Below are 23,679 nucleotides of genomic sequence, written 5' to 3' on the forward strand. Positions count from 1 at the left end.
AAAGCTGAACTGGTTTTAGTTAAATTATTTTATGAAAATTATCCTAGTTTGATGAAGTCAACAGAGATATGACAATTACAGCAACAAAAGGCCTACACAAAAGATTTTTAAAAGAACCAAGAAACTGAAAACACCAGGAACTCTGGAAAAACCTGCAGAAGGAATAATTTTAAGTTGTTCTGAATTCTGCAAATACAGCACTAAGAAGAACATTGAGTACCTAAATAATTAAAGTTTATCCTCTTTATTGAAACAGTCCATGTTTGAGAATTCATGTGAGTTTTAATGTTTAATTAAGGGATTTAAACCTCATTTTAAGTGAAAACTCAGTGCAACCTTAACTATGACCCCACGAGGTCACCTCTATAATATATTCATGTTGGGAGATCCAGGACCTGGCTTTTACATAAGTCAGTTACTACAAACACACAGTTCAAATATCAGTCACAAGCACGTGAAAAATCAATTTACAAGGAGATGAAAAAATAAATGTTCTAGGAGATAGGATATGCTAATGAAAATTAGTGTAGTGTGTTTGCTTTTTGTCCACATCCAGGTTTTAGTTTCACATCCAGCAACTGCTGAGACATGTTTATTTAGTGATTAAAAAAGAAAAAAAGATTAAGCAGCAACTTTAAAAAGCCCTGTGTAGATAAAGATACGCCTGTTTTATAAGCAATTAGTAATTTCTTATTCATGGAATATAAACTGTTTTGTCTAATTTTCCCAGAATTTGCAGATTTAAGGGGAATGCAACTCAAAGGATGAAATTCATACCCATAAAGCCTGGAGATGAGAGTAAGCCTCTAGTCCAGCCTATTTAATATATGCAGTTGTACAATACTATATCCACCTGGAGCAGATTTATCCACCATTGCCTTTTGTTTAATATTTAAACAGAATTTAAAAAACACATAAAAGAAAAAAACTTTTAAAAATGTATGTTATTGCCACATTCATCCACACTACAACACACCAACTCCAGACTGGCCTGCAACACAGCCCACAGCTGCTGTTGGCCCAGAGTAGATAAGGGCCTCATGCAGATCTCAGGGGGCCAGGGAGCTGGGAGGCCTGTCCATCTTCTATATATCCCAGGGCCTGCCCAAGGTAGCAAATATATGTCACTTGAGTTTTAGATGCACCAAGGTGTCTATGGTAGTCACATGGATGCTGAAGATGGACATGGTGGGGAAAGCACAAGCTCCACACACACAACTTCCCTGCTTGGACACCCAAGCACAGTGTGCAGTCAGCTGGATAGGTGAAATAAATCTCAGCATTGCGGTCCACTGTCCAGAAGCTGCAAGCCCATCCCACAAGCGGTACCATTTACATCACCATTGCCACATGGCATCAGTAAACAAGGACAAAAAATGAGGAATATTTGCCTTTTCCTGAGATGCCCTTGGAAGATTTTAGGACAGAAGGACCTGTGATAGATACAGATGGACAAAGTGAGGTGCCAGTAAGCACCCCATAACAACAAATTCACAGTTAAAAAAAACTGAGGGAGGGGGTTGCAAGAAAATATGAATTCCAGGTTTGCTTGTCAGCCTCCAAGTTTTTAACAGAGAGACCATTTGTGTCAGCAGGGATGACTGAATCCCCATATCCACAGCATTTGACTGCACTTGGATATATGCCTCCTACTAGAGACTAAATGAAAGCTGCATTTTAGAGCACTAGAAAAGTGAAACAAAGCCTGCAGCTTGTGTTTATAGCAATACTTCTACTTGTCTAGATGTATTTCACCAGCTCCATATTAACAAGAAAGGTGGTAGACGTAAATACTGTGTCCCCAGGACTGTTCTGTAATACTGTCTCTGCCCTGCTCGGTGGCGTCCCACGTGCACCCACAGAAGCACGGGTGGGTTCAGTATTATAGTCGGTAGCAAAGAGTCAAGAAGGGCATTTGCGTGCGTTCTGGCAGGAGCATTCATTGCTTCTATGCCGTCGAAGGTTGCAAAGGCAAATACCAACATGATCCCAAAACCCACAGTTTTACCTGGGGGCGGGGAAAAGGCAGGACTAGGGAACAGGGGCCAATGGGGAAGCTCTGGGGGAGTGATGAGGGGTAGAGGGCAACAGCCAACCGGGGAATCCAAACTGGGATAGATTAACATAACAGAACAAGCATCCTGGGAGAAGCTTTTCTGGTCACCCTAACATAAAGTGGTTCTTGTGGTACTAGGGACTTGTCTTACTGAAAACTCTCTGTCCCTTGTAATGCATGTTCACTGGCCACCACAGTTCTGGATTTTTTGTTCCCCAGTCCTTCAACCATGAGGTGCATCTCTTCTGAAGGCTGCCAACAAAAATACTACGTGTAAAGAGTATGGGGTGCAGACATTACAGGCAGAAGAGAAGATGGGCACACAAATAAAAAGGCAATCCCAAAGTATTTCCTCAACTGAAACCCTCCACAATAATATCAAGGCTCAGGTGTGCTGACTTCAGCATCTGTTTCAATTAAATTAGAAGAACAGACCAATCTGCATTGCTTTTTAGAGCGCTTCAAAAAAGCAGAATTGTTGAAAAAAATTTTTAAAATAATAATAAAAAGGAAGCTTTTTTCTCGTTTTTCACACATTAAATGGGAGCAACCAAGTCTGCTGGAGGCTTGGCTCCAAGTTTTTGAAGACAAGATCAAGGAGAGAAAGGGTTAAGTCCTGAAAAATAAAAGAGCAGCAGAGCAAATCTGACTACATGTTTGAAAGGGCCTATAAAATGTTACAAGCAAAACAGGAAAGCTTGTGTTAATAATGCATAAACCAAAGGAGGGGGGGGAAAGCTACCCATTTAATGGAATAATGCTTTTATCCCCGCAGTTAAAACGAAATAAACCATGACTATTAATCTGGTACGGCCATGTAAAAGCGCAGTTTTTAAACATTTTCTAAGAGGGGACAGCTCAGTGAGCGCTCCGGCGAGCGGGGCCTTCGCAGGGCCGCGCTCGGCGCTGAACACCAGGCTGGGCTCGGCGGAGGCCATTACCCGCCCGTCGCCATGGCGACGCTAACAGAGCGCCCGGCTTCAAAGACAAAGCTGTAATTTCAGACGCGCAGCAGCCAGAGGGAGCGGGGAGAGCTCCCTGCCACCTCACCAGCCATTACACAAATGCCCTGGACGGTGCCGAGGCGGCCTGAACGCCGCCCGGCCGCAGGAGACACAACCCGAGCCTGCTACACCGACACGCTTTCGGGTTTATGGTGTCATTCCAACCACCAGAACAACAAAAGTCGTTTTCACTCTTTCATCTTGTGTGAAAAGAGTGGGGATACTTGTGAGATCATCAGTTCTGAGGAAAAAACCCTCAGCGGGAAGGAGAACGCTCACTTTTAAGTTTTGCCACTGTGTAGATAATGGCAATAAAGAGTAATGGTAGTGTAGAAATAACAGACATTAACTCAGCTTACACACTGTTGTCTCATCAATGTGCTGTTATTAAACGTGACAAAAATGTCCACTTGGAAATCAATGTGTAAAGCTGGCCTTGTAGCCTAGCAATAGTTCACTGCGCTGCCTGGGAAGCCACGGATCCAAGCTCGAATGCACTTTTTAAAATCTGCTGTACTGAGTCTCCAGGAGGAAATGCAGTTCTTCTCTGAGATGCTATGTTCCCCACTGCATCACAGCCATGTGCTGAAACCAAGATAAAAGTAATGTACTCCCTTTTGGTTTACTGAAGTTGGGTAACCTTGCAAACCCCTTGAAGAGGAGACAGAAAAGATGGAGAAAAGCCACATCCTTGAACAACCCAAAACTTTGAAGTATATTTTTTTATGTTAACACATACAGAGAGACGTGTATAATCAAAATGGTATCACATGCATAACTTGGTTATTACCTACTCTAAAGGAAACCTAACCCTGTTCTGCAGAAATAGGGACACCTTGCTTCCCCCTCAGTACAAAAGTACTGTGAGGTTTTGTACCCTTCCCAGCTGACAGAGGCCAGAAGTGTCCAGAGACACTTCTAATACTAAACCCCAAATACAGCAGCACAAAGCACCCTGGTTAGCCAGCAAACACACCACACCACTCCTGCACACACTTCAGTCTAGGATGACATGTCAGCCCGTGAGCTGACTGGGCGAGCAGCAGCACATGCCACCACACCCTATCCCTGATCCATGTTCTCCCAGTCCAAGGCACAGCGTGGGCCAGCACTTGCGGTTAGGTTTTGCCACTCTGGTAAGGCTTGGAGGTATGTAGTGCTTACAAGCTTGAGCTGGATCCTGTGCGTGACCCTGGACCAATAACCCCAGACTGAACTTGGAGAAGCATAAGCTGCCTGATCTGCACGTGTTTAATCATGAATCTCTCAGTTCTGCGGGATAAAAAATACAGCTTTTGACAAACTCAAGCCTGCGTTACTCAAAATAAGCACACAGAAACAGAGTTGTGCGAGAAATTCAAATATACATAGATGGGTATACAGAATGTTTAAGATTGAGGGGCAAAAGTATTAATTTTAAAAAAGAAAGAATAAAGGAGGAGGTTGGGAATTTTTTTGTTTCAATCTTCTTTTAAATAAACATTTTTTTAAAAAACCCTTTGCATCATAGCTGATCACGTATTTTGTTTCCAAATTTCATCTCTAATGGATATGGGTGGCAGAGAAAAAATGTGTCAGACTGTAAGTCTTTTAATTACTTTTAAACTCTGGAGTTTCACTGCATGCTGTAAGTGAAGCTAGTCCTTAGTTGGCTTGGTTAGCTGACTACTGCCCTCTGACCACATCTCCATGGAAATGGAGGTCAAGTGATCAAAATTCACACAGGAGGGAAAGTTTGTTTTTCTGGCAAAAATAAGGTAAAGAATTTGCAGAACTGACTTCAGTCTGACCTATATTACTCTGAATATAGGCATTAAAAAGCAAGCACTAGAAATCACTGGTTCTAACCAGCAAAAATTAAAGAGCTAAAGTGTTTTAAGTATATGCAAGTACATGCATGGGTGCATTTCTCAGCATTTCACAGGATTTGATATGTGACCTCTGGTTCTTTGCAAAGGAGGAAGGCAACTCTGTAGGTAGCCCAAATGGCCCCTCTCACACCAAGCTGTGGTCTCAGTGCTAAAATGACCCTCTGGCCAGAAGCAGCCCAAGGCTTCCACAGCCAAACAAATCCCTGTATTTCATCGTTAAGTCAGAATAGGAACAAAAATGCTGTTACTGTGATTTCCAGTGGGGCAAAATGTCTAACAAGCCATGCAGGAAGTCTCAGCAGTCATTTAAAAACATTGATGTGTATATGCAGTCTTCCTAAGTCTTCTTTAAAGGTACAAGCAAAACAAAGGAAATAATGAAGACTGAGAGAAAATGGATTATGACAGAATCCAAATGAAGCTATGAGATGTTACTTATTAAAAAAAAAGCCAGCCCCCCCCCCCCCAAACAACAACAACAACAAAACCCACAGATTTTAAGATTTTCCAGCCTTGTTTCAGTAAATTCTGAAAAGTTGTGCTGAAAATTGAACTGAATTTTACTTTTTTCCTACTTCCATGTAGGCATGATAATAACAATACAACAAAAAACAAGATGGAAAAAAATAGGTTTCTATGAAGCTCTCATTAAGCCGTATGATTAAAATCTTGACATGAACTCTAAGTTAAAATAAATGAAAGAGATAATCTGGAGTTTTTCTTCCATCTCCACTCTCCAGTGGAGTATCATATGAAAAACTGCTAAGGCCTTCAGTTTCAAGTCTAAACCCAAAAGATAACTGTTTGTATTAAGTTTTACCCCACGCAGTATGGGATAAGTTCACTAGAGTCAATGTCTGAACTTAATCCATACACCATTTTATCTACCTACTTAATCTTATTTTGATTGTAACAATTGAGTTTAAAAATCTCAGATCACTTCCAGTTTCTTTATTTCCATACTTTTCAAAAGCAAGAACTGGCTATTGTATAATTTGCAGTTTAAGAAACAAAAATAGTAATATTTTAGATCTCTTTCCTTACTTTTTGTGCAAAACGCATTGGGAAATTTTATTAGCTATGATACTGTAAATGTACATGTGAATCTACACCTTATTCTATAGTATGAAACAAGCTTTGTCCTCTACACTAAGTCCACTACTGTGTATTCAGCAAACCTCACTAAAGCTTACTGATGCATAATGTATTACTACATGCAAACATAAACACAGACGCTCATGTATGCTTATCTTTACATTACTTCCCAAAATGATAACTTCAGTCGGAAGGTGGAAGATAAACTATTCAGTGAATCTCTGCCTTCAAGAGAAAAAACCAGAACAAAACCACCAAACCCAACACCACACATCGATACAAATTCATGCAGTTTAACTATAATGTAAAACAAATGATCCAGGATGGCATATTTCCCTATCCTAATGCAATTATTCAAATGTGCCTCAAAATTCAGGTCCTAATTCTTATTTAACACAGTAAGTCTCACAACAAGGTTAAGATGATTAAAAGGGTCATCTGCAACTGTATGCATGGAAGGAAAGAGATCAAAAGCCTAAAGACTGGGAACTGAAAGTAGCCTCTTCCTGGCATTATCAGCTTTTCTATCTTAATTTCAACACTCTATGATGCTTCATCCTCCAAAATTACACTGCTGTTTCAAACAGGACCATCTTTACAAAGTCCTGTAGAAGCAGAACTGTGTTTGGAATTGAGCGGGAAACAATGGCACAGAATAATCTGCATGGCCTTAAAAGAAAACTGACGCAGTGGGTTAAAATGTAAATGCCTTCCAAAGACAAATGCAAACGCCCCCTCTGCTTGTGTGTGTCTGTGTGTATTTATGTTTTTAAAGGTAAATTGATAATGGAAACTTATCTACATGAAACACACTTCAGAAGCATTTCTCACATATATAGCACAATATAGCACAGATTGTATAAGAAGATTCATAGCGAATCTGAGATGTATGGCTCCAGCAAAGAAAGGAAGGTTTCAGAGGCTTAAGTAGTACAAGACATTAGGTTTAAAGAAAACATATTGAAAGAACATTTAAAAACCTGTTTCAAACCTCAAAAAAATCCCAACAAACAACCAACAACTAAAGAACACTACTAAAACATGTGAATGGTCTCACAGTACAGGATTGAATTTATCGTGATTCCAACACAGTACTATGAAACAAAGAGTACATTACAAACACTTCCCATTTGCACTGTGATGGCACCTAGAATCCCCAGCAATTATGGACATACCATAAACAATCAGACAAAGTACTGTGAAACCTGGCCTAATCTTAACACTATTGACCGTGACTGCACAAACATCTGCTCACACAGAAACAGCAGCTGTCCAGGACCACTTAGGAGTCAGTGTCACATCAAAGACTAGTAACTTTTTTTTTTTAAACATGAAAGCAGCAACAATAGCACCAGAAACCAACATGTTCCCAGCAAACAGGAATGGAAGGAGGAAGAAAAAGAAAATGCATCTACTGCTAGGCTTCAGATTTTGCTGGTCAGAGTGAGTTACTGTGTTTAGCCAAGGTTATGAAGCTGAGGTCATACTTCACAACGGTTGGACAAGCAAAGGAGTTATTTGAAAAAAAATTCCAATCTTACAGGAAGACTTGTGGTAAAAATAAAGAAAAACATTTACAGTGTCTCAGGTACTTCCTGAAATGGTATTCAAGTGAGTAATACTCCTTTGTCTTACTTTCTGCATCGTAATCCCAATGTTCACATAGGCATGAACAAAGACATGCACCAGTGACTACATTAAGCTTTGGAATTGATAGTATGCTATGAACTCAAAATTTACAAACAACCAAGCAGGTAAGACATGCATGCTTTTATACACTATACATGTGTGTACACACATTATGTAAAATGTTCAAACAATAAAAATTGATCTCCAAATTAAAGAAATCCCTACCACTTTAGAGACAGATTCCCAAATGCAGAATCTAAGGCACTGACTTGGAAATTTAGGCAGATTAAAAGGACAGCTAGTGCAGTTACTGCCCCTGCAGCAGGTACATCTGAGCCATGCATGCAGAGGCACCTGTGCTACTACAGTTTATGGCCTTGCATATTAAAGTAACCTTGGGAGCTTTTAGCTTGCCTCTCATTTCAAGCCACAAGATTTGGTGGTTCAGGGGCTACCACAAGTGCAGTTCAGTCACCCTAGCTAGGAGGGCAGCAACCTCTTTGGAAAGGATCAATATGAGGCAGGGGGTGGTAAGCAAATAAAAAATAAAATACTTTGAGCACCCAAATTAAATCTAGTTTCTTTAATTTCTGAATCAACACCAATACTGTTCTAGTATTTGGAGGTATATAATGCAACTCCTGATAGCTTCAAAAAACAGTGCAGGAAAAAAGCTACTGATACTTTACTATTCCACTTAGAACAACATTGGCCTATTTAACTACAAGTTTTTGCAACCTTAACCACTACTGGGATCTATAATCCCTTAGCAGCTTTCCCATATAAATTTCAAGAGGTCAGACTAAGTATTTATTTTTGCATTTGTAAATTTTCTTGGATCATAAATTAGCCATTTTGTTATTACAGGGGTGTTGTAAACACTGTAAATGTGAAGTATTTTGAATGCTGAGAAGGTGATGAATAGCCAAGTATTTTTTTACAATACTTAGTGAAATTACTTTTTATACTTCAATAACAACCTAAAACTGTTCTTTTAAATAAATATGATCAGTCTGTCAAGCAAAACCAAGTAATTCTGTGAAGTACAAAACACAAATTAATTACAACAGGTCCTTCTCTTCAGACTACAAATAATAGTAGTAAGAATACCTAATTCAGGCATCTGTAATTTTGCTTTCAGTGTTTCAGATTAACCCTACATGGACAACACATTCCCCGGGCTACTCTGCACAACTTTAATTGTACTTTTCCCCCAAAATGGGACTTAAAGTACAAGTTGACTCTAAGACAATGAATTACTCTGACCACCCTACATGAAGTCCTGGTTTAACTGAAGTCAAATGTAAAATGTGGGCTAGGATGTGGGCACACAAAGTTCCCTCCCCTGATAACATCACCAATGTCAGTGGTGCTGCGGTGGCTCACACTGGTTCTGACCCACTATTCTGACTGACACAGATGGGAGGTCACATACAGAATCTGGATGTGCACCTGCAGCAACTACAGAGCATGTTTTGTACCTCAGAAACACACAGAAATACGTACACTCGATATCTCTATATATACACGTGTGTTGTATGAAACTGGTTCTAGCTACAGGTTTATTACAAAGAATGTTAAGGAGAAAAAAAAAAAACAAACCCAACCTAGCAACTGCACTTGATCCAGAATTAAAATAACTTGGAAAAAATAGCAACTTCTTCCAGCTCTGCACGTAATGGCTAAGAAAAACCTTTGAGATAGCTTAGTCACTTCTTTGCAACTTGAAGCTTTTTTCCTTTTATTCCAGGCTTAAACAAAGTTCAGTGGGGCATCAAACTGCCTCAGTTTTAAATTACAGTCTGTACTTTAAAATAGAATGCATGCACCACATGTTCCTGAAGCTAGAGGGTGGGAGTGTTATTCACTGAAAATTGAAGGCTTGTTGAGTCAATAATCTTCTTTCACAGAGTAACAATTTTCAGCTTGAAAATTTCTTGACCCAAACAAAGGAAAACAAGATCATTCAGTTATTTTACAATGTTGCATAAAAGAAAAAGGAAAAGTGGGAAAGAGGCACACCAGTTTTATCCTACGTGATGTACAAACAGTGGAGAATTTAATTCACAAGTATTACATACTCACATTTCTTTCTTGTTCACAGTTTGCCATACTCCCAAACAGATATTTTCAGGCAGAGACATGAACAAACTCAGGACAGATTTGCTATCATGTACTACAGACATCTATCAGCTCACAACAGCATTTGCCTCTCAAGAATTACAAAGAATCCATTTCTAGAATTTGTTTCATCTTCTTTCTCAAATCATAACCAACACTCTGTATTTTTAAAATAGCAGTTAGATCAAACTTTGTAATTTGCTTACCTGCAAAGAGTTCAACAAAGACTACAAAAAAAGAGGGACACTGCTCTATGTTTCCTTTAATACTGGTTTGTTCTTACAAGAAGGGCTACAGTGGTAATTAATATTTACATTATGGTAGTGCCCACAACCCTGATCATGATTAGGGCTTACTGGACTAAGCTGTGTATAAATGTCACCAGAGTGCCTTGTCCCAGTAGTTTAATCTCTGAGAAAAGAAGAGTTACCTCCAGCTCTTAATCACAGAGGCTCAAGTAATGCTGGGAAGTGTTTTCCTGGTCTATTAAGACTTCAGCCATTAAAAGTATTTGTTCAGGATGTGCTGTTGCTTGAGATGACTTTCCAAGCTACTTCATATTCTATATGTGGGGCAGAGAATGTGGATTCCCAAACCATCCCATATATTTTCCTCAGAACCTACACCTATTGAGATCCATCTGAAATGATGCTGTTCCATGAGCCAAGTATGTCTAGTTTTGGATTTAGTTCACTACTAATTCCCAACAGAGGTCCCCTGAAATCTAATTTAGTAGCTGCCTTCTACAACAAAAAAGGTGTGTCAACCAGAGGAAAAACTGTCCAGCATGCTAAACATCTTTCAGAGGCTCATTAAAATGAGGTAGAACAGAACTGTGAAGCAGTTAATAAAATCAGGAAGGGATTGCTGATGTGCTGTTTTCCTCAGTACCAAGCATAATGAAACAAGACAACTGACATCTTAAAAAAGTTTATCTGTTCACGCAACAGTATGTATTATTTTGAGCTCTGAAGATCATACAACTGTAGACGTGTAGAATCACAACCAGCCTTGTCAGGTCACAGCACTGTGCAAGATACAAGTGGCATTCTACCTCCACTGCTGGCTACTATTTTGTTTTGCATAGGAATTGCTCTGCCTCAGTGAAAAGACCCAGTGAGAACTGATGTCACAGAATGAATCCATAAACTCTGAATTCTGAACAACCTAGCAGAATAGTGATCCCCTCAATCCCAGATACAATCTTCCCTTTGCATCACTGCATGACCTCCAGAAAGCACAAGATAAACCTAAGTTATAACACTAAAGCCACAATTTCCCTACAGTTTACACAGATGGAGGTGAGGACCACCACAACCCCACCTTGTCCACAGCCTCCACCCATGCATGCTCATGTGTCTGCACTTGCACTCTTGGGCTTGCATTAAACAGTGTAAGGATGGGAACCGGCAGAAAACTGACCTTACAAAAAGAAGTGAACTGTCTTCTGTCTGTCTGTGGTTCTGTGACTGCTGCAGGGCCCTGACTGTGAACACTGTAATCTGCTGTGCCACCATGTCTCAGCTGACAGGATGACAGCATCTTAAACCCTTCCAGCAAGATCATATCATTAGAATGTGGCTAAAATCAAAGCTGCTGTGGTCCCCGCTGTCTGTCCCCTTTCCCATCACAGCTACTGATTCCTATCTCCCGTTCCGAGGTGCCACTGATGCCCATGCAGTTACCCAGTGATTCAGTCTGGCAGAAACAGAGATTATTTTTCATCTGGTTCAGTTCGCCAAGTCAAATCCACTGGCCAGTCCCAGGAGCAACAGTGGAGGAGACGGGATGGCACAGACAACATGCAGTGGGACACACAGCAGGACTGCAGCTGCCCAGGCTTACAACAGCTCAGGATGCCACAGAGCTTTACCTGTAGGTTGCAACAACAAAGCCTTAGCAGAAACCTGTCTTTCAAAAGCTTGGCAACCTTGGGCCCTTTGACCTCATAGCTCAAACAAGCACACCTGACACTGGGCAAAAAAGGGCCTTATTAAAACAAAGTGACAGCAAAAACAGCAGCACCTATCTGAAATTACCTTAATACTCATGGCAACTAAAAATAATTTAATTAATGTTTTCTGCTCCTCATTCTATCAACACAATCCAACATGAACATTTACAAATGCACTTATTAAAGACAAAGTAAAGGATTAGTCTTCATACACACACAGAGCCTACTGCTGACACAAGCTCCTTTACTGCAACAATGAATCTGCAGATCCTGTGGAAGCTTTTTCCTGTAAGTCTGCTCCAGCTTTCTCACAATAGCAAAAATGCGTATTTTGCTATTATCCCTTAAGTCTTGATAAATATGTTCTGTAGTAGCTGTTCTCCAGACAATTTCATTCAGGCCTCTCCCCCTTTATTCCTCCACTCTAATAAGGAACAGTTTCTGTTTATGACTTCCTTTCCTTCACAGAGTACCTAACTCCCATGTTTTCTCAAAGGCTTGAGATTTCCTTCTAATTGTGACCCCAACAAAAGTGCTTGGAGCACTATTCTGTACAACTTTTCAGTTGGGCTCTCAGTGACTCCACATGGTCAGAGACCCACAGGTCAAACCCTCCAGATATCAGAGCAGTTAGGAGAAGGAAAGCAAGCATTGTATAGAATCTGACAGGCCATTAGAAGTAGCTAATAAAGCCATATTTTGTTTGTAGCCATTTGTTACCAACCCACATTACAAATTTGTCTGCTTTGAACTTTATGGGAACATTCATGCCAGGACTTTTATATACAATGTGTGAAGGAAACGGAACAACTATTGAGCTGTTTAGCTGTGCTTACTGTGACACAAACCTGCTGAAAAAACTCCCCCAAAGGGTGACACAAGCCAGCATTCAGTGCTGCAGAAAGTGGCCAGCTCCTCTTCGAATCCATCAAAGGGAAATTCTTTTTTCAAAGCCACATCAGAGAAAACCATTCACCATTTAGTATTACATCTCTTTTGTTGTTTTTCGACACTTGTATAAGCTTGCTGTATAGCTGCTGTGATTTTACACAATGCCCTTAAGAAATAAAAAGATAACGGGCAAATTGTATAAATACCAGAATACCATGAAACAAGACATAACTAAATTTTATTAAAAGCCTAACACCACTGCTATAATTTCAAGCTTCACTGTACAGAGACAACTTACTGACTACTACCCTGAAGAACCACATTACCCTGAAAACAAGCTTAAGAAGCCATATTTAGTATACCAAAATGAAGCGAACTAGGAATACTGAGCAAGGAACAGTGATCAAGGGTTTTCATAAGCAGTCTAAAACAGAATACAGAACTCTCCTGCTTCAGGGAAAAACCACCATGTTAAACCATTACCCCAAATAGACATATTAAAGCTTTTAATGTATGCATCATCAAAAAACCCCTTGTTGCTACATACAAAGAATTGCAGTTGTTTTTCAATTTGAGAAACAAAACAAAAAAAACCTTCACGCCAACACCAAAAAACAGAATTACAGTATCCTCCATATGAAAACAGCAGTGTTTTTGAGTATATGAAGTGCTCTCAGGTTATGCATCAAAGCTTTTCAGTAATTAGGTGTCTCAATAACAGCATTCGGGACCAACTTAGAGTTTAAGCTCTGTGGCCAAAATGGTTAACATTCACTGTTAATACGACCAGCTTGCTCATACCTAGAGTAATTATGAGCTACTAAATATACCAAACACTCAGGGACACAGATAATACCCAATACTCTGCTTAAAGATCATGATGCTGGAGATAGGACAGAGCATGGATTAAAAGTAGGACAATTGTTCAAGAAAAAACACAGGCACATTAGCAGAACATTAGCTGATAAATAACTTTACTTCTCTCAACCCTAATAAACAGTGTTCACGAAAAACTGGGAGATAAAAAGTCTTTTGTAGTATCTCTGCTTTTTAAACTAGGTAGTTGTTGCCAAAACAGTTAAATGTCCACAGGGGCTATTATTTTTAAGGTAACCATCAGCATCCATTTTTGAGAGCTGTTCAGACAAACTAGTCTGTTTAAAAAAGGGTTCCTGAAAAACTGTCAAATTAATACTAGGTTCAAAGCAAATGGATATCTTTTCTCATACCAGTTTCCATAGCTTCTCCTGAGACTTGCATGTCTCAAATGTCATGTAAAGAATTTGTAGCACATATACTCTCCTAGGTGCCAAAGCATAATTTTAAAATTCTGTGAAGATGTTTATTGCCCTATTTTTAGGGATTTACAATTGTGCCATGTGCCAGAGGTAATATATACAACACACCACCAGATTTCACAAATACATGCAATATCTTGATACAGTAAACTTTCAGAGAGATCCCTCTGCCGACTGCAAATGAATACATACCCAGTGAACTGCAGGAAATATCCTACATGTTTCTGATACATTATTCCAAGCCAGAGGTCACATAGTTTATGAAGTTTCCATCATTTAAACTGAACATATTCTAGTTGGTTTAAATTCATGCTGGTTTATACCAACAAACAAGAAAATCTCCAAACCACAAGGGGCACACAGAGACAAGGCTAAGTACTTTGTCCATTACAAGACCTTCAAAAATGCAAGCAGCTGCAATGTCTTCACAAAGTATATTAATTTGTGCTGTTTCCCCCACAGCAGAATGCACAGAGCTCAGAAAAGCTGATAAACATTAGTCCAAAATAATATCCTAACCAAAAAATCAACCTAGCCCAAGTATTGCTGTCATACCTGCTTCTACGCTTGTGTACTAATACATAGCAGCAGAATTAACATGTCAAACTCATTACTGATGATCAGGGTTCAGAACACACGACTCCTGGTGACAGTATTCTAAACCAGAATCTACTGAAAACATTTGAAAAACGACACAGAAAAAAGCCTCCTCCTCACGAGACTGGTTTGTGCAAGTATGGAATTCCTAAAGTTAAAAAAAAATCAATCACTTTCCTGTACGCAAATACACATGTGCAGAAGCACAGACCATGCATGTGCATAAATAGTGCTGTTCTGAACCAGAACAAGCCTAAGCAAAGTCCACTCATATACAAGCTATCTGTTTCCCTATTTTTAAAAACAATTTTTCATCAACCTTGTTTAATGTTTGTTCTTTCACTATTTCTCATCTGCTCATCCCAGATGCAATAAAGTGGTATGTAAAGCGCTTTCATTTTAAAATACTGAAACAAACATTATTTTCTTACTGGTAAGCTCGATGGTCTTTCTTGCTGGATTAGATTCAAGTCTTCATGGTTAGGCTTTCCTGGGGCCATAGGGGGTTGAGATCTGGTTCCATAGCCTTCCTGAGACATGTCCTGCAACAACAGTTGTAAAAGAATTATTAACCTGACTCAGTAATTTTAATTAAATCTGCATCACAGAAGGGTGAAAATACAACAGCTGAGTGCTGATGGGTTTTTTAATCAGAAGCTTTTGCTAGTTCAACCTTTCTTACACAAGTATCAAGCCCACACAGGTACTACTATGATGAGTGATGTCTGTAAAGAAAACCAGGGAGCTGAGATGCATGCCGACAACCAGCAGAGATTCATACCACTGGAACATGTGAAAACACACAAAACCAAACCTCTTAAATAAACAACCCCATTTTACTGTAAAAGAGTAAGTAGTAAGCACAAACATTCATCCTACTCTAAGATGTATTCTCAAGTGTTCTGACAAAGTACTGAGCCAGGTGGAAGACTGGACTTGAAAAGAGGACTGCAATCACACTGTGTAATCACACTCCTGTAACAACCCTAGATTTACCAGCAGTACTACTGGCGCAAATTTCAAACCCTGGCCATCAGGTCATAGCACACAGCACAGTCGCTGCATCTGCTGGAGGCACGTTCTGTCTGAAGGGTTAGAGGGCACATGTATTTGTTCAAGAGTAGATCCAAGGCTTGTACCAGTAACCTAGGGATTTTCCTCCCTACACAAGCCCAAGCAGCTGTAGTTAATGGCCCAACACAATACCCACCATGCCCGGGTGAGGGGAGCAATGAAACAACCTCCTGTCCTGCAGCCCATCCGCCACCCCTGAGCACAAGCTCACTTCACACGCAGAGATACTTGCCCATTGCAAAGCCTTAAATTCAGGTGTCATTTTAGCTTCTATAGCAGCTTCTACACCAACTTCTTTAGGGAAAACAACAGAAAGCTCAATACTGACTTCAGCATGTATAACTGGCAGGGAAAGTTGAAGAACCAGTTCCTGCTAGAAAAGATATCTCACCTTTTTCTTTGTTTTTAAATGGTTTAACTCTCCTCTCCCCTTCCCCAGTTTGCTACCAGTCCAGTTTGCTTCAGCCACCCTCAGGCTTTCGATTTTGTGCCATACCTAAAGCAGGCGGGAGCCGCAAGGCACAGAGGGACAGAGCAAGCTGCCTTCTGCCCCACCCCACCAACACCTTGCTGCTGCCTGTGCAGGGCTGCTCAGGCAGCCCAGTGCCCACAGCCACAGCTGTGGCTCATGCACAGACTCCAGAAGGCAGCTGGTTGGCAGAGCAGGAAAGCTTTCTGTCTCCAGTTTTAGCCCTGCTTCTGACGGAGGGAAATTTGTTAACAACTGTACCACTTCCATTCAGCCCTTTCCACCCATTTGGACTCTCACAAATTATTTTAAGGGATGCAGAAAATTCAATGGGGCTAATTAAACAAACCCAAGCAAACCTGATACAATATAAACCCAGCAATAAATGATCCTATCCCTAAGCCTGTGCCAAGTAAAATCAAGAAACACTTAAAAGGCCAGCACTTCAATGTGGTTACCAGCAGAGGGTAACAATTAAGCTTAAGGGTGACAAAGGCTGATGGCTGAATGATTATTATCCCCTGTGACCCCCCGCACTCCCTCCCGCCCAGATTTCCACTTGTCACACAGCTCTCCTGCTGCGCACACCAGCAGGTTCCTGTGGATTAACAGTGAGGTTTAAAATCAACAAATGGCACAAGGCCTCCATTCAGCAGCCTTCACCCCAGTACAAAGGAGTAGAAAGGTGCAGGACAGCTTCACAATAGGCAAACAAATGAGCAAACCTCTGCTTTCCTCTTTATTTAAAAATGCGCACGCACACACACACACCACGCTCACGCACGCTGGGGCTGTCACTACACAGGCATTCGCAATAAACCCGGCAACCCCAGAGTTCAACTTCCAATTCAGCGTTCAATGCTGTTCTTTCTAATTCTTAAAAAATTACACCAAATAAAAACCACTTGTCAAAACAACAACAACAAAAACCACACAGTTATACCAAGAGTGGTGAAAAAGGATAAACGTTTAGGAGATGTCATTGTAGAAACACAATTGTTCCTTTTTCCAAACAGACACTCCAGGATTTTGCTGGGAAGGAAAACATGTTTTATATTTTGAAAAATCAAGAGCCATTACTTCCTTACAAAGTACCAAGCATGGGTTTTCCCACATGTTTGCAAGATTTTAACCTTGCTTCCTACTGAAATTTGCAGGGAGACCAGAGCAGGAGAGAGAAGAGACAGCATGCTTTCTCACGAGAAATACTGCAGGTTGAATGGAATTTACTTTTACCTGGGTATTTGAACGCTATGTATGAAATGTCTCCACACACTGAAGAGCACAGTAAAAACCCCAGACACAACACCCTTTGTCTTTTTAAATGCACCATTTTCATAGAGCTTCCCTTTCTTTCTGTAGAAAAATCCAATCAATTTGCTCAGTTTTAGATGAGGTTTGGAAACACATAGACATTTGGTTTGTTAATGATGCAGGCACCTGTGCACTCCAAATGGGACTGAGATTACAAACTTTTTCTTACACTCTCTGTAAAGCCATGTAGATATTTGGATCACTAGAAACTTGGAAAGCAGCTCTTGAGAAGTCAAGAATCAGTTTGCTCTCAGTAAGCTGCAGGCATGGGAAATCTCCCAGATGAAATATGCATGGGACTGTGTGTATAATTTTATCTGTTTATACATATGTATTGTCCAATAAAAACAGTCCATTTATATCCTAAACATAATGGTTAAATAATAGCATATTTCACTAAGAGGTTGGCTTCATAACCAAAGTAGTGCTTAGTATCATTTTCACTGAAAAACAGAACAGAGAAAATCCCTACTGCCTTTCTTCAGTTCTGCATTTGGAAATTTTGCTAACATACAGCGTATTACAGAATAGCTACAACAGATTTTGAGAGATAAGTAAGAAGTAAGGACAGAAGTATTAGGGTAAATTGTCTGTCACGGAGGAAATGCATGGAATTGGCAATTCTTGCAGCTTTGAAAGGTCATTTTTCTTCCTAGCATCTAGGAATGGATTTATCGGGGACTGAACAGAGGGAACGTAAGGGAAAGAGGAAAATGTTAACCACGTGTTGTGCTACAGTCATGGCTGAGGAATTCCCCACTGATACTGGGGCTCAATCTTCTGGGATTCCCAAGGGTTTTTTTTGACTCCCAGTATTTCATCCATCATTGACATCAGATTTCAAAGCAATGCTTATGATTTTTTATGAATCACAGAAAATCCTTCCTACCATAGATGAGCATGTGTGTAAGACACAAATCCAGGCTTTTGTAAACAGAAGGCTACAAGTTTCCACTCAGAACTTCCCAACTTGGCACAAACCCAATCGTATCATAGCTGTTACAGCACAAACTGTCAACAAAGTTGTAAAATAACTAAAGTCAGGGTTTCCCCCATCAAATTTTAGAAAAGCACAAGGACAAATAATCAGCAAGTCATAAACATATACTCAAAATAGCTGAGATTTAGACTCTTTTAGACTTTTTGAAACACATTTATGATTAAAATAGGTAGACAAAAAAAGGACTAGACAGAGCCTAAAGCCTATGTATTGGGTAAGCTGTTCGGAAATTGATCCATTAACAGTTACTATATTTGGGAATTAATAATAATAACAACAACTAATTGCTTATCATCCACAGAGCCTGGACTAGTTATTCACCTCCTATTTATGTACACTTTCAGCTTTTTCTGCAAATTGTGGTATATGGAGCTCAAGATTTGTGTAGTCTAAGGAGTAAGGGAGGAAATGGGGTATTTTCATCCCTCTTGTTCTCTGTTACTGTATTCATCATATAGACTTTCGAAGTCTCTAATTCTGGTGTGGGATTTCTCTACCATAGAGGTTTAAAGTGACAGAGTGAGCCTATGTACCGACCTGCAATAAAGTCAAAGGCTCCTTGTTCCTGCTTCCAACAATTCTTGCAGCTGGACACACATCCCTTAGCTTGCACTAGTGGTCTGTATTAGACCACTTTGTTAGATGGTGCAATTTAAAACTTCCCAGGTAAGTAACGCCTTCCCCCTCAGCTTTACGATGCTTTACTGAGTAGAGCTGGCCTTGGGAAGGGCTGGGTGAGCAAGAGAGGAAGGAAACTTCCCTTCTCTGGCAGCAGCCAGCCATGAGCCTGGCTCCACACTTGCAGGAGTCAATTACACTGCAACCACTTTGGAGCAGGCCACTGCCAGACAGCTTTTTCCCTTTTTCATATGCAATGGTAATTAGTGTCATGCTTTCATTCTCTAGCTAGCCTAACACAAGCAAGCCTGGCCACATGGATGTCTTCTCTGAAAATCTGAATGAATACAGCGCCAAAAATGATTGAAACCATGCAGACGAAATGCACATTTGTTTTAAGTTTTGCTGAAGAAGATTAGATCTAATTATTAAATAGTTTAAATTATTTTTAATGGAAAATGAAAGCATAGTGAAAATATCAATGTTTGAGGGAAAACCACATTTAAAGGAGGGCTGGGTGAGAAATATCATTGAGGCTTCATCCACTTCTACTGCAGTGAGTTTCAGAGAGATAACATGACCACCCAGGAAGATAAGTACCATGATGGTTAAATGGAAAGAAAATAATTTATTGAAAATAATATGCTAGAATTCAATCTGAAAAAAACTCATTAAAAACTATTTTAGCCCATGTTCTTTATTCAGTGGGTTAATCTTAAGAAGACTTCAAGTATGGGAGCAGCAAATTCAATAGCAATGTGACAACAGCAAAACTGAAAGCAAATGTAATTTTTTTTTTTTTTTTTTTTTGCCTCAGACCACTTGAGAAAGGAAGTCAGGGCCCAGTAGAGCAGCCAAGAGAAGTGGACAGCCCTACAATACAAGATTATTTTACTCATCTCTGAAGGAATACTACTGAACAGAAAGAAGCCAAGTGATATGTTAGGGGCTATGCTAGAAGGACATGCCTTGTTACCACTCAACCAAGCATCTGTTCGTTCTGTGTAGATAAAGATGTATCAACACATCTCCCCTGTTTTCACCTTCTGCACTAACAGGCTACAATAAAGCAAAAACTACTTACCAGAATGATGACATATCCCTAAGCAGCCAACTTCTAGCCCAACCCTAATACCTAATTTGTCACCTCCCAAGCTGTATATTCTCTGGCAGCACAAAACTGATAACAAAGGACAGCCAACCTGTTAGAGGTATATTGTAGGGAAAGCTGCACTCAGAAAAAATGTTATGCCCACGGGCACAGGCAACACTGAGTCTCACACAAGCAGCCCTGTGGGGAACGATCCACTAAGGACAAAAGAGCAGAGACACTTGCTTGAATCCTGGACAGATGGTCTGCAGAAGTCCTGCAGGATGTAGATGGACTCTTGTAGAAGCTCTTGGGTCAAGAAGAAATACAAGTAATATATGTGTCTTGAATTTTAGGAATCAGAAATGGAGAAGGAAAAATGAAACAAAAACTTGTAAAAGCCTTGAAGAAAATTGGTATCTTGCACCTGGAGAGCATTGTGCACAAACCAGCAAGAAAGTCTCTTGCTGCACAGAAGGAACAGGTGATTGCAGAAAACAAAATTGCTTTGTAGGTCCCAGCACCTATTACACCAACAAAATGAAGAGCATGCTAACCACCGGAGGTGGATTACCAATGCAGTCTGGTAATCCTCTTAAACACGCGAGTCTGTGTTTACGTGATGAACTGAATAAACCCTGTTCACAACCAGAATACGTAAATCATTTCAACCCTCTACCACCACCATGGAAACGTGAATGGAGACAAGGAAAGCAGCTGTCCCAAAGAACAGCAACCAGCAGGCTGGCATCTCCCTCTGAGATAGCTGACACTATTTTGCTAACTGCTGCTTCATTGAGACTGGCAAGCAGTGACCGATCGTCTTTCAGGTCGTTATCATTTGCCCACAGTCAAGCTAGGGCAGGAACATGCCCTCAGAAACAAAGATGATACTCTGCCTCACCAAGTTAACTTTAGTCTTCAACTTCTTTACAGGTACTAAAGGGAGTCAACAACTTCAGAAAATTGCCAAAGCAAAATGGCCCCTTCCTTTTCCAAGAGGAGAAATTAATCCAGAAATCATAACTAATTTGTCAGGGAAAAATCCTACCATGTATGTGGAGACATTTGGAAAACCTGACAGTTTGCATGCCTCAAGTGCAGACCAGTCATTGTCACTAAGACACCTCATCATCTTCTCCAATGCTATTAATACTGTCCCTTCCAAGACATCTGCAGTTTCTTTCTAAAACTTACTATTTCCTAGACGTCCTTTGTTAAGCTGACTAAAAAAAATAATTTACAATGGTAACATAATTTTCTCCTTTCAAGATCCCAGTTATCATGAAATGACATCTGAGTTAAGTCATAAGACTGAGAGGAAAGAAAAGAAATACACTTTACACAGCAGTTGATGCAAAAGATACTTAACTTCGGTAAGCAAATATACTATTGAGGGTCAGTTCCTCTGAATTCTCTGGAAGTTATTAGCAAGTCAGATACCTAACTATCAAAGGCTTTTTCCTGCAGAATACACTGAAAACATTTTAAGCACAGACAGGGTCAAAAAAACCTCCCCACATCTTACAGGAAGATTTTTAGTTTGGACAACACAGCTACTAGTCATATATTAGGTAACCTGAGCCAACTAACAAGACAGAAGGGTCTCTCCTCCTAAACACTCTAGTCCATTTTCACATGTGTCTTGTCTATATGGCCTCCAGGAGCCACATTAAGCAAGTGATGCAGGAAGAGCTCCAAGATGAAATCATTCTCAGAAACCCTTATCTTGCTTTTCTCTTTCACCACTATTGCATTCCATGGATCACAGAGCATATCAATAGTGGATTTAATCAGAAACAAGACATTTCTTTTCATTTTCCTCTCTCATACTTGTAACATGCCACAAGAAAAATAGGCCAGTTTGATGTTTGTATTAAAATGTGACTGTTGTATGCTGCACAACCTGATAAACAGCTGTCAGCTCTTCATTTACAGGCAAAAAAGGTAGGATTTTGTTCTAGAGATCTAAAGTTCCAGTGTAAATAAAGAGATGAGAGTCCAAGGAAGTAATCTGAGAAATATAACTTGGAAATGAGAGGTAACATGAGCATTTTATTTCCATGCATTTTCCCATGTTTACAGAGCTTTTTGGACTTTTCCTTAAAAACCCTACAAAGCACGACAGTCCAACCATGCTTTCATTTTCTACACCCCCTCCTTCCTCTCTCTGCCATCTTTTCTCTGACAAAGCTATATTTAAAACAAAACAGAACAAACAAAAAAAACAAAAAAAAGTTTTTTAAAAAAGAGGCCTGGCTGGTTTTGCATGTCCTATTCTTTATAGTCACTTGGGACAGACTACCATGTTAATGTGATGACTTACAGATTTTGTGCCATCCAGCATCCTGCCCTGCCACACTAGTCCTTCCTAAAACTCCAGGACGAATGTATCACTTCAGCAGACCCGAGATGCGAAGCTGGGCTGAGAAACCGCTCTGCACCCCAAAGAAACAGCTAAACCCAGCAAAAGGTGAGAGAGGGGCAGGATTTAAAACCTGCCATTTCTTTCAACTCAGCTGCTGCAGAAGCAGGGAGCTGGGGGGCTCTGTGTCCCAGAGGGCAGCAGCCTGCCCCAGACTGCCTGCTGCCGCCGAGGAAGCTCTCCCAAGCATACGGCTCGCTGGCAGAAATGAGGTCAGAGCACTGCCCGCAGCTTACAGCAGAGCTGAAAGCCTGAAGCCAGCTTACAGAATATAAAGAGAAAAGCTGCACCGAGAGCAGCTGCTATCTCTAGGCTAATCAAGCTAGGTACCCAAGGATGAGACTTCCTCACTGGAGACCGGAAAACATTACTTTGGTGTTTTCTTAGGGGCACGTCTGTGTCTGTGCTTCGAGGTAAAAGCCAGGACTTCATCTAAAGGCTCATGAAAACCTGCAAATTGGTGAGGAAGAGCTGAAAAACACCACTGGAGTTACATTTTTAAAAAAACATTATGGAGAGGTTTGTTCCTAACCCCTGTCCCTCATATATAAAGCTATATTATATTATAGACATTTATATCACAGTCCAGTGTCACCTGCTAACTTACTCCCTAACACTCCATCACAGAGGTCCCTTAAACAAAAAATTCAAAGGAGGTTTACCAACTATTTTATCAACAGTACAATCATAGGAGAAGGAAGTGAAGCTCAGATGCAAAAAAGTCTGTAATAAACTTGGTAAAGAAGGTATTTTCAAGTGGTCTCTACTGTTTTGGTTAACTTCGTTTTTCAGTATATGAAAGTGTTAGTGTGTTACATTTGGGGCTACTGGAAGTTGAAAATTAGCTGCATTACCATCCTCCCTTTCTCTGCAGTCTGTGAAGACACAGAGTATCTGCGCAAAAATCGTTAAATCCAGCCCACCACATGGAACATTATCTTAGTCCAAGGAGTGGGAAAAGAACAGTAATTTCCAAAAGCAAGCACCCACAAGTAAAAGCAATTCAATGGACTGAACAATACAAAAGTTTAAATCAAAAGCAGTAAACTATTTATTTATTCTTTTGAGATAGAAAAGTCTTCACCACCATCACCACAACCACAATTTCTCAAAAGAAAATATTCCCAACTGTGCTGGTGCTGGGAGCAGCAGGAGGAGGGAGTAAGACAGTGG

General features: G+C 40.3%; 1 protein-coding gene across 8 annotated transcripts in view; it reads right to left on the minus strand.

The window, feature by feature from the left end:
• Window positions 1-23,679, minus strand: part of ARID1B (AT-rich interaction domain 1B) — a 327,784-nt gene that overhangs the window by 212,569 nt on the left and 91,536 nt on the right. For all 8 annotated transcript variants that reach the window (XM_069010621.1, XM_069010620.1, XM_069010615.1 and 5 more), the window contains exon 4: window positions 14,948-15,058. In XM_069010621.1, coding sequence (XP_068866722.1) covers window positions 14,948-15,058 — 111 coding nt within the window. The remainder of the gene's footprint in view (window positions 1-14,947; window positions 15,059-23,679) is intronic.

This window comes from Aphelocoma coerulescens, chromosome 3, assembly GCF_041296385.1.
Source record: "Aphelocoma coerulescens isolate FSJ_1873_10779 chromosome 3, UR_Acoe_1.0, whole genome shotgun sequence".
In the NCBI taxonomy this organism is placed as follows: Eukaryota; Metazoa; Chordata; class Aves; order Passeriformes; family Corvidae; genus Aphelocoma; species Aphelocoma coerulescens.